The following is a 12,029-nucleotide window of genomic DNA, read 5'->3' on the forward strand; positions in this document are numbered from 1 at the left end:
CATGGCTCAAAGAATAGACATAGACATCAATTTCAAACATCATTCAACCGGTTTGGATAACAATTCAATAATAGGCTGTGTGCATATTCATATATATGATTCAATAATAGGTTGTGTGCGTATTCATATATACTACGATTCAATAATAGGCTATGTGCATATTCATATATTCTTAATTTCTTTGGTTGTGGCTATTTACATACATTTGCTAGCTTTGTTGTAGATAATGTTGATACTTTTGATTTAATAATAATGTTTGTGTGATGAACCAATATATGGTTGGATGGTTAGGAAGGCAATGGTGTCCCCAAGGTTAAATCCTAGAATTGACACCGGTGCTCGTATTTTTTAAATTTTATTTCAGTCAGCAACGATGTACCCTATAAAAAGATAACAGTTTCAAACATTGGTTCCTATTGTCTTGTAATGCAAGTTTGAAGGAAACTACATATTTAGTTATGGCAATCCACGACAAGTGGCATATGGTGTTTTATAGTATTTTATTTATAAAAATGGAACACCAGGTTTATTCCTCTGAAGCATCAATGAAATCTAAAAATAATAGTCAGCGAGACTCGACTTTTCTTATGCAAAGGCTGAGAAAAGGTGGAAAAAAATCATGCAAAGGCCAAGAAAAAGTGGGAAAAATCATGCAAAGGCTGAGAAAAAGTGAAAAAAAAAACATGCAAAGGCTGAGAAAAATATAGACAACAGAATACCGAGGTACAGGGAAGATACTACCGCCTTGATGAAAGAAATGATGTGATTCAGGCCGTTCAGGTAAAAATAGACAACAATCGTTAGTATCAACACAATTGACCACACGGCAGACACACACAGATAATCATCACTTCACCAGCAAGGCAAAAGCATAGTTTCACTCAACCTTTGTAAACGTCTACAAATCCTTTGAACTGCTCTCAGCACAAAACAATACGGAACTCGATTTCTCGGCCCATGCAAAGCACAAGCGGAAATCAAATCAGAGGGATTGACAAAGGCCCCTGAGGATTTCGCCGTCAGTATAGTATTTTGGACTGTGAAGCATAGCATGCACTACTACTAGCTTTCTGAAGCATGCAGCTTGTTCTTCACCGAAAGAGCTGCAGCTTGGTACCATGCAGCTGCAGCCATTGCTCCTGGGTCGGGAATTGAGACCAGATGGTCGGGAGAAATGTACGATGACCGTCCTGCCTGCAAGTGCAACTGAACCGCATTACTACGGGAACGGACATAATCAAAGGGAAAAGGCCCAAAAGTACAGATTTTAGTGGAGGTACAATTGCACGAGCTCAGAAAGCCAAAGAAAAGCTTTTGCTGAAGGAGGCCAGGCAAGTTACAGATTGTATTTCTTCTTAAGAAAGGGCCAGGTGAAAGATGTACCTTTGCTTGCATTTGTTTAGTGGATTCAGCGCCAGCTGATGCTGCTTCAGCAGAAGCGATAAATGCAGTCACCGGATCATCCCCAGCTTTAAGAGACTGTTCAAGCACAATGAATACATCACATAATTAAAGGTAATGATGCAGGAAGAGCAAGGCTTGAGAAGTAACCTGTTTCAAAACTGTAGAAGCCGGAATTAGAGCATCCAACATTGTGCGATATCCTGCTCTGGCACCACCATATTTGCTAACAGCAGCAATAGAGGCTTCTAAAGCATCAGCCCCTGCAGAAAAGCAGAATACTTTGTTTAGTATGCACATTTCTTGATAGTTGTCTCGGATCATAATGGAATATATGTTGTTTCTTAAGCTTTCAATCATAATGATTGATGAACATATATCTTACATTCATATGCCGTAATATTTTTGTTTTGTTTTAAGCTTGCATATGCAGCCTTGCAGAGTATGTCATACCTGAAGCATAGTATAGAAGAATAATTACTTGTGTTTTCATATCTGGCCCATAATGCAACAAGGAAAGGACAAGCACAGATTACTTACAGGATTCCACTTGTTCCACCCATCACCTTCCGGATTGTTGACCCAATCTCATTTACTGTTCCAGCTGCATCGTTCAGATGATAACTGGCAAAGAGGAAAGTTGACTTAAAATATGATAACTGGTAAAGAGGAACTGGCAAAGAGGAAAGTTGACTTAAACAAGGTCAACTTGTATGGATGACTGGAAAACCCCAGCCAACAGAGAAGGGTTTGAATGAAAAAACAGGACCATGACGCAGAAAGAAATGCTGTCCTTAACCAGTGAATCTTTACAAGAATTACATACGAATACTAGGTACGGGGAGTCACACATCAATAATATGCATTGTTTGCAACTTACCGCGTTTTCATATCTTCAAGAATAGCTGTTGCACCTCTATACATCTGAAAAAAACAAAATCAGCTAGTAATGAATCTTAAAACAGCTCTCATCGGACAAACAAAGTTGATAAACCCTACTAGACCTACCGTAGTTCCACAGTCACCATCACCGACTTTACTGTCCCAATCATTTAGGTTATCCTTGAGATCAATGAGTTCTTTAGCAGCTGCTTCAATAGCGGCCTCCAACATACACCCTTGCTTGCTTAGTTCCTGGCGTTCTGAAAGAATCTGCAGAACAATAGCTAACCATCATGCTTAAGAAATTTGGAGTGGCAACTGACATGCATGTTCCAGTATGGTCACAAATTCACACTAGTATTTGCTAAACTTGCTGTCAGACAAGAAAATGTTTTCATAGTTCTCCTTTTTATTACCACTGTGTTCTCCTCACCTTTCCTCTGGTATCTTTGAAAAAAATGGTATCTAGATAATAACTGGAATAGACCTTTATAAATACTCCCTCCGTCCGAAAAAGCTTGTCCCTCAAATGAATGTATCTAGCACCAAGTTAGTGCTAGATATATTCATTTGAGGGACAAGCTTGGGACAAGCTTTTTCGGACGGAGGGAGTACAACCCATGCAGAACCAGTCAACAGCATTATGAGGTTCTTGTATAGTTGTATATTTCTAAATAAAAGCGAAGGTGAAACTACTACCAGCATGACAGCCTCAGGGAAGAGGATTTTACTTTACCTCGTCATCCTTCATTGAAGGTGATGGTGGTACTGCAACCGGAAATTTTGCTGGTGGGCGATTTCCTACAATAAACATCATTAGAAAACTGGTGGTTGAGTTGTATCAGAGCTTAAAACCTTCTTTTGTAACAAACTAATACTAGATGATGTGTGATAAAACCAAAAATATATTTAAAACGTTGGTAACTTCGCACTCTACATTCAGTTCAAAAAGAAATCCTGCTAATTTTCTGCACCCAAACTAACCTGGTTCTGCAGCCTCAAATCAAAGCTTGTACAGAAAGAGTTTGAAAGTGTAGTTGTGCTAAAGATCACTAAAAACGTGAACTTAAGTATTCTCAAAAACAAAAAGCTAGTAACAGAAGGCACAGAACTAGAAAACCCATCACATCAAACCTAGAATACAGATATTAGTGGCTAACGGCTGCAGACATGCAACTAGTTTTCTGCTAGCAAGATAACTACCTTCAGAACCAACAGGCCAAGCTGGAGCTTTAGTGGGAGCGTCAAGTCGCTGCAAAATGTTTTCATCTGATCGCATAATGGTGATAGAAAGTCCTGCAATGGAAACATAATTTAAAGTATTTAATATATGCCATTCATAATAAACTAAGGAATTAGCCACAAGTCAAATGATTGCATATCCGATGAAAATGCAGAATACAACACATTAGCAGAAAAGTGAAGTGGCTAGATAATCAGCAATTGGTCAAATGAAATTAATGCGGATACATGTTCAAGCAACCACCCAGATCATCATAATATATGTGTGATACTAATTACTCCCTCTGTAAACTAATATAAGATGTTCTAGGTCACTAAAGTAGTAATTAAAGTGGAGAGATGTTCATAAAGCTTAGCCACAGATTATCTTAGGGCCTTTAGCAGATATCAAGGTTCTCTTAGAAAGATCCATACAAGAACTAACCAGCCATATCAAGTGATGTCATAAATGTGCCAGTGTAGACTCTGTCAACAGCAATCCCATACTCCAACTGTAACTCAGGCACCGCTTTTCTTGCTGCAATCATAAGCTCCATGACAGGAGTAGCACCTAATCTGTAAGATGGTATTAGACAACAAAGTAACATGACTTACTTGATTCATAATGTAAACAATGCAGATAAAGGAACTGATACAGTAATGCACCTCCAAAGATATCAAAGTTTGCCACAGTAGATTTATGGCAGTGATTAATATGGAAGATGATTCATGGGTAAAATTAACAACACTTAGTCTGAGTTTGACAGTTGGTCCTAGTTTCAGACCCCTTTAATCTTACTGAAGCCACTGAGAGATGGTATTCAGTCTCCTAAAAATGCTAAATCAATGTCTGCTTCAGTCCTAGCGTCACATACCAGTCAGTTTCCTGGGGACATTTTCCATTGTAATAGAAATGGATAACTAGATAGATAATGGGCATAGTCAAATTTCTCCAGAACCGACATCTTAAGTACTAAATTCTCTAATCACTGTGAAAGATGCAAATGGTGAAATACCTTGCAGACCCATATAACTATCCTAGTCATATTCAGTATTTGTGCTGGTAATTTTCTGATGGTAAAAATCAACTCTTAAAGTAACAAAAATGCTCAGATTTGTAGTTACCCATTGATTAGGAGAACAGCATTGCTCCCTCTTGTGATAGGAAGATACTGAGTTTCCTGCAAATACGAAAGACCACACAATAAGCAAAAGTAACAAGACCAGTAAATACAAGTAACATTAGTTGGCAGAAACTCACACTGAAACAGTATCTACGAAAGTTAAACTTTATACCAGGACAGGAACAGCACGAGTTCTCTTTCTTACTGAAGGCTACTCTCCTTTCAGCATTAACCTTAAGTGCTTGTGAAATGATTAAATCAAGGTAAACTGATGCAATGGAAGGAGAGTCCCACCCAAACTTTCAACCCCCATTCCACTCCTTTCCCTGGCATTCAGGCAATGGCCTCTTTATTACTAGTAGGACCTACCCTAGTTATTTTCATAACCTTCTGCAAACTTCACCTTTTGGTATTTCAGAACAAATTATAGCTAGCTAAGCTTAGCTTAGTGTTGAATTTCACAAAGAATAAAAAACATGATTTCATTGTACTCAAACATGACTGATAAAGATTGGACAGATGTCTAACAACAGTTCAGTGCTTGCAGTGAACTAAAGGAGAAATGGAGAAACACAAGAGAGGATAGAAATAAATAAATTGCATATCACCAACCACACCTGTGATAGTATCTGCTTAAGAACATGTTCGACCACCACATCAACCGTCTGTAGCTCAACAACAGCAGCACCAGGTTCTCCATGCTGGGAAACAAATCAGATGCTTACTGTATTTGGAAAAAAATAAAGTTTGCAGCTCTTGGGTATACTGAAAGCAAACAATTGTTGATGCCGTCTAGACTTACAATTCCAAGGCCAAGCTCAATTTGCTCAGGACCTAAACGATCAGATGTCACTTGCCCAGGCAACGTGCAAACAGAAAGTGCTACTCCCATTGTACCAACAGCCTCAGATGCATGTTTTGCTTCTGCAGCAACATCTGCAAGAGATAAGCCAGCATCTGCAGCAGCCCCAGCAACCTGTAGAATCAAACGAAGTGAAGACTTCAGAGAACAGCAGGAAATATTTACAACAAGGCATTGGTTTTCTATTCAAGTTAGGATGACCACAAAATGTTGGTGGACACTGTCACAGCCCAAGTTCGTGAGAATGTAGCGATGAGGTGGTGGCTGCACTGTGGCACTAATGACATCGACAGGGACAGGGTATGTGGAGGAGAAACCTCCTTTGATGAGCCTGAGGCTTACACACTAGTCCATTATATGTATAACTCCTTGGTCCACAAGTCAGATCAGATCCTTCCTAACAAACCCTGATTATTTCACATCTTACTTAGCACTAACCTTTTGAAACTAACTGACAAACATGATAAGCAAGGAAATAGAGGTCGCAAAGCTAAGCCTCACGCTGCAGGTTAATGGACATGATGCACATAATGCTGGCCTCACATAGTATCAATTAAGACAACCACAATGACGGAATTTGTTCACCACATAGTATCAGTTTTATTAAGTACAAACAGGAAAAAAGATAGTGCCTCATCAGTCAAAATAATTCCTGGTTAATGTCTGCTACTATGATTTCTTCATCTAGCAGGCTAGCACCTAATAACTTAAAAAGGCGCCATCGGTTTGTTTAGACAAGATACAAGCTGGTCAAACCAGAAAAATGCATGAACAAGTGGTAGATCTATTGGAAGGGATTTTCCTAGGTGCATTGCTTAACAAATCAAGAAGTGTAACACAGCAGTAATCACCAAAATGCATAAAACAAGAATCTAAAATCGAAACGGCAATGGCCACAATGGAATACCTTATGCACAAGAATTGTTCCTGCTAAACCTCTTCTACCAGCTATCCCCCGAGGCGGGGGAAGGGCACAATCATCTCCAACAATTACCATCTACAATTGGTGGATAAATGCTGATTACAAGCTGATTTTAATATGGTATGCTATACTAAGGTCGTAAGATGTTATATGCTCATCAACCTCTATCTTATAGCCTTCAGATTTTGCCTGCTCAGCAGCTAATCCAAAATTAAGTCTATCACCAGTGTAGTTCTGCAAATGTCCGACAACAGAACGTGAGTACAGAATGCAGTGTACCTTGGAGAACAGAATGTAGTGCAACTAGAACAAAATACAATAACATAAACAGAAACAAGCACTACAGATTAAATTTTTGGGAAACAACACCAGCATAACAGCACCACACATGCATCTATAGCCAAGTAAGCCCCAGTGGGCAGTGGCTAGGTTTTTCCTTTTTGAGCATAGGTCAAGGATAGCCTTCATCCAATAATCAGTAGAGAACGGTGTCAACATCATAAATAAAAAGATTTTAAGTGTAATGTTTGTTTTCTTTGACTGTATTTCTCACCTCAAGAACATTTCCTCAAAATAATTATAATACTACAAATAAATATTGAGGGTGTTCCCTCCATTCCTTCTCAGTCTTTCACCACAGCTAGTGTCTCCAGGAGCTTGCATAGCACTTTGAGCAGGAGAGAGACCACAGACCTTCACCGGTAAAATTGCCAAGAACTTAACAAATATGCAAAATTCAACCCCCAAGTCAAATTCTTAGCTCTGTACACTCTACACAGACAAAATTGCCTTTCAAGAAAATCCAATCGACCATATCTACAGCTAGCAATTTAGTTTGTCCCAAGTTTATTTTCAGGAATCTGTGCTAAAAGTTGAGCCCCCTGTCCATCCATAGACGTATTTGTCTAAACAGTACACAGAATTAAACAGGTGGAAGAAAACGATAGGAAATCTTTCTGAGAATCAAATTGGCATTGATCAATCCCAACTTCGCAAACATCAGATAAAGCAAACTTCAGATGCATTATGTTGTTCCTATTAACTAATGAATGTCCTTTCATAATAGAAACTACTGAGTACCTTTATTATCAGAAGGCATCCCATGGTGCCCGTTACAGCTCGAATAGCCTACAAAACAAACATACAGTGCAAAAAATGTGAGCTAGAGCAATCTTAGCAGTGAAAGCAGGTTGACACAGTTTTATTGAAAGAACCATACAGCTAAAATAGAATCAACAGGTGGAGAAGCAAAAACATCTCCAGAAACAGCAGCTGTCAACATTCCTGGCCCAACAAATCCCGCATGGGCTGGCTCATGACCACTTCCACCACCTAAGAATAAAATTAGTATTATAGTACAGATAAGATTGTATTCTATGGTCTCAATAATATAAAATCCTGGCTAAAAGTAAGTAGTTGACATGTTTGTTTATGCAGGAAGAACAATAATCTGTATAAGAATATCTACTTAACTTTAGTATCAGTCATCAGAAGATAACATTTACAGCTACCAAGAGTAATAGCAGACTCGGATGCATATTTGCTAAATCTTTGACAAATACATCAGAAGATAACATTTACAGCTACCAAGAGTAATAGCAGACTCGGATGCATGTTTCCTAGGAACCAGTTCACAGTTTGGTAGAACCAGCAGAAAAAATTCATAAATAAACAGTAACCACAGATAATATTCAAACTGAGTACATTCAAGCTGTAGCTCTGATGTATCATATTACTGATGACAACTAACTCATTGCAGGTTAACCTCAGTACAGGTTTTTCATGAGAAGTGGGTGTATTTACTCTTCAGCAATTGTAATCAAAATTAGATGGTTTTGTTCAATCATATCAGCTATATTAAAAATGAATGAGCTGGTAATAAGTAATAGACTACAAGCTCATGAATGTAGGCTCCAAGTCTATTGCTACAAGATGTACAGGCACCTTGCAATAACATAGCTCTAGTGTCTAGGCATAGTTCAGGCACAAAGACCAACACAGTGCCCCACATGCCCTACATGCCTCTCGGATAATAGTGGTAACTGGTGAGGATAGAGGCTAACAGATCACATACTGTCAGTAAATATGGTAATAGCGCATTTTACTTTGTTCATCATGAAATCTATGAGTGCTACAAATTTTGGGTTCACGAGAAACATGAGTGTTCAATACAACTCTTAGATGAGCAGTCTATGCATACAGGAAAACAGTGTGCAAACAACACAAAAAACATAATGGGTCTTCCCGGTGGGGACCACAATGCACCACCTTCATTATGGGCAAGCAGCATGCCTTTTCTATCAAAATGCCACAGGGTGCAGTCCATCTAGGTATACACTGTCCTGTGCCCTCCAACATCAATAGCACCAAGCACAGATCCGAGATTGTACTCGTGCCGCACAATGAACCTCTCATTTTGAGATATCATGTAATCGTAGGCAACCAAGAGTATGACCACCATCATACATTCATATTACTGCAGAACTTGCGAAACTGAAAGGCATCCTTATCCTGAACTCATTAGAATTTTCAGAAACACATTAAAACTAGATATGCGAGATGACACGCTTCATTGGCAAATTCAGTCAGCAACCAGCATAAAGAGGCAAACCCTACAAACGTTGTAAGTTGTGATCTCCGAGCTGGGTTTATACCATACATACTGCATTTTACACAGAGAGCAATCAACACAATCTTACACAGAGAGCAATCAACATAAAAAAAATCTGAACATTTGCACCAAATGGACCATCGCATTCACAAAGCCGAGTTCCCAACAGGGACGTACCTGAGATGACAGCAACCTTGTCATAGGCACCGCCCACAGCATCAGCGCGAAGAACAACTTTAATCTGCACACATTGTAGGAGAATTTCGTCACGGAACGGTCCCAAGCATCATCGGAACCATTACCCAGCGAACAGTGTTCTCACCTCAGGGAACCCGTCCAGGTACTGCAGGCCCGGGTAGGTCTCCACCAGCCCCTCGATGAACTCCGTCACCACATCTGCAAAAGCGGGACCGACCCGAAGCCCCGCCGAGGGCAGCGAGGGCGATTAAACCCTAGAATCGACCAAAACCCACCGGAAATCGGCGGAAAACGGAGGGGAATGGGCGCGCGGAGTACCGTCGGGGTTGTTTATGAGCTTCTTCCCCTGCAGGGCCATGGCGAGGAGGAGGGGGAGGCCTCCCGGCGGAGGCGGGCGCGCGCCCCGGCGATCGCCGGCGGAGAGATTGGGGTGGGGGAGCGGGGGGCGAGCAGTACGAAGCGAGTCGCCGCCCCTGGTTCCTGTGGCCTTTTTCTTCCCCTTGCTTGCTCGAGTTGAAGTGGGGTGGGGTGGGGAGGAGGATTGTCCTTTTATAGGCGCGGATTAGCAGTCCACTGACGAAATGGATAACGATGGAATTACAGGCGTGTCCCTCTTTTGGTAGAACCGCCCGCTCGGAATTTACACTGCAATTACGGGCCCCCCTCGTCTGACGTGTACTTCTATGCGTTGTTTCCAGTTTTCCATTTTCATTGTAAAGACTTGAGATAACGCATTGACGATGGGAAAATAATCGCTGGTTACAAATTAGGGCCTACGGAAATGAAGGAAGAAAATTACTACTGTGTAGTATTTCGCCACAGACAAAAAGAAACGGTTCGCCATACAAAATGGAAAAGATTTGAAGTTGGTCCACTGGCTGAGCGCCAGATCGGTCGCTTGCGAGCATACGCTTTGCCTCGTGGGGCCCACGCACCGCTCTGCCCCCTCTCGATATCTCTATCTCCACCAACAACCTTATCCGCGCATTCCCAGGCGTTGACTCCCTCTTTTGTTTCTTCCTATCTCTCCCCCGTGCTCCTCTGCCTTCGTTGCGGTCAAACCCGGTTTCCCTGTGCCTCCCCCATCCGGCCGGCCCCCCCTCCTCTCCCTCTACCTCTCTAGCGCTCCGTTGACACCCCACTTCTTCACGACTCTTCTGATCCCCGGCACACCTTCACTTCCTCTAGACACCTCCTTCCATGGCTCTGCTCTGAGTTGTCGCAAGGCCGACGGGGGGACACGTGACGCAGCCAAGCAGCAAGCCCTCCACCGTAACGTTGTTTAGAATTCGGAAAAAAGAATTGTATTTCACCACAAACAAAAAGGAACAACCCACTTTAGAAAATGGGAAAGATTTAGAATCGTCGACCGGCTGAGCGTTAGATCGTTCGCCCGCCAGCACCAGCCTGCCTCCCGGGGCCCACGCACCGCTCTGTGCCCCCTCGTTATCTCTATCTCTACCGAACTACCTTATCCATGCATTCCAAGGCGCTGACTCCCTCTTCTCTTTCTTCTATCTCTCCCATGTGATCCTCCGCCGCTGCTGCGGTCAAACCCGGTGTTCTTGTGCCTCCGCATTCAGCCAACCCCTACCCTCTCCCTCTATCTCTCTAGCGGCTCCACGCTCCAGCCCTCCGCCAACACCCCACTTCTTCATGGCTCTTGTGCTCCCTGGTGCACCTTCACTTCCTCTACAGACCTCCTCCCATGGCTCTGCTCAGAGTTGTCACAAGGGCGATGGGGGACATGCGACGCAGCCAAGCAGCAAGCCCTCGACCACAACGCTAGTTAGAAATTCAAAAAAGAAAAATGATATACTTCTCACAAACAAAAGGAACCATCTACTTTACAAAATGGAAAGATTTAGATTCGGTCGACCGGTTGAGCGCCAGATCGTTCGCCCGCCAGGACACGCCTGCCTCATGGGCCCAAGCACCACTCCGTGCCCCCTCGTTATCTCTATCCCCACCGAACAACCTTACACACACATTCCCAGACATTGGCTCCTTCTTCTCTTCTTTCTATCTCTCCAGCGTGCTCCTTCGCCATCGATGTGGCCAAATCTGGTCTTCATGTGACTTCACAAGCCGGCCAGCCCCTCCTCTCCCTCTATCTTTCTGGCAATTCCACGCTCCAGTGCTCTGCCAACACCCCACTTCTTCACGTCTCTTATGCTCGTAGTCGGTGCACCTTCACTTCCTTTAGAGACCTCCTCCCACTGCTCTGCTCTGGGTTGTTGCAAGACCGACAAGGGACACGCGACGCAGCCAAGCAGCAAGCCCTTGACTGCAATGCTGGCAGGAGGGCTGCGCACTACTACAAATCCATCGGATGTCGCATGTTTCAGGTTGCTGGCTTGCCATAGGCACTACTGCAAGCAGGTGGATCTAGACGGGCATTCACTGGCACTATTGCGATGAATATTCACCGGTAATTCGACGAGAGAGCTTACCATTGCTATGACAACCGACCACCAATGGAACGGGGCGTGTGGACAGTGATGCTTTGTGCTGGAACCTACATTCAATAGTTCATCGACGGTGTGCTAGAGATGTTGCTTTTGCCCGTGGCGAGCTGGCCATGGTGGCAGGTTGAGGCTTGAACCGGAGACCACTCATATTGGAACCAACTTCAGGCATGCTCGACTGACGCCTCAGCCTGCTGTGACCCAGCGATGGCACACTGTGATGCTAGAACCGGTGGCTCGGCGTGCTGGAACCGCCGCTTTGGCATGCTGCAAGGAAGCAAAGGCGAACGATGATGCTAGAACGCACATTAGCATGATGCAAGGTCGTATGAAAATAGCC

At 42.8% G+C, this 12,029-nt stretch overlaps 1 protein-coding gene across 1 annotated transcript; it reads right to left on the reverse strand.

Annotated features, from left to right (window-relative positions):
• Positions 1 to 851: 851 nt before the first annotated feature.
• Positions 852 to 9,744, reverse strand: LOC123095912 (putative 3,4-dihydroxy-2-butanone kinase). Its single transcript, XM_044517485.1, has 20 exons — positions 9,540 to 9,744; positions 9,346 to 9,419; positions 9,201 to 9,264; positions 7,632 to 7,744; positions 7,493 to 7,540; positions 6,575 to 6,646; positions 6,398 to 6,487; positions 5,431 to 5,604; positions 5,246 to 5,329; positions 4,630 to 4,685; positions 3,950 to 4,080; positions 3,487 to 3,579; positions 3,020 to 3,084; positions 2,410 to 2,553; positions 2,282 to 2,325; positions 1,942 to 2,025; positions 1,787 to 1,854; positions 1,552 to 1,664; positions 1,384 to 1,479; positions 852 to 1,194 (listed from the first exon to the last, which is right to left on the reverse strand). The coding sequence occupies exons 1-20, from the start codon at positions 9,577 to 9,579 to the stop codon at positions 1,063 to 1,065; spliced, it is 1,785 nt and encodes a 594-aa protein (XP_044373420.1). The 5' UTR covers positions 9,580 to 9,744; the 3' UTR covers positions 852 to 1,062.
• Between the last annotated feature and the right edge of the window lie 2,285 nt (positions 9,745 to 12,029).

This window comes from Triticum aestivum, chromosome 4D, assembly GCF_018294505.1.
Source record: "Triticum aestivum cultivar Chinese Spring chromosome 4D, IWGSC CS RefSeq v2.1, whole genome shotgun sequence".
NCBI classification, from domain to species: domain Eukaryota; kingdom Viridiplantae; phylum Streptophyta; class Magnoliopsida; order Poales; family Poaceae; genus Triticum; species Triticum aestivum.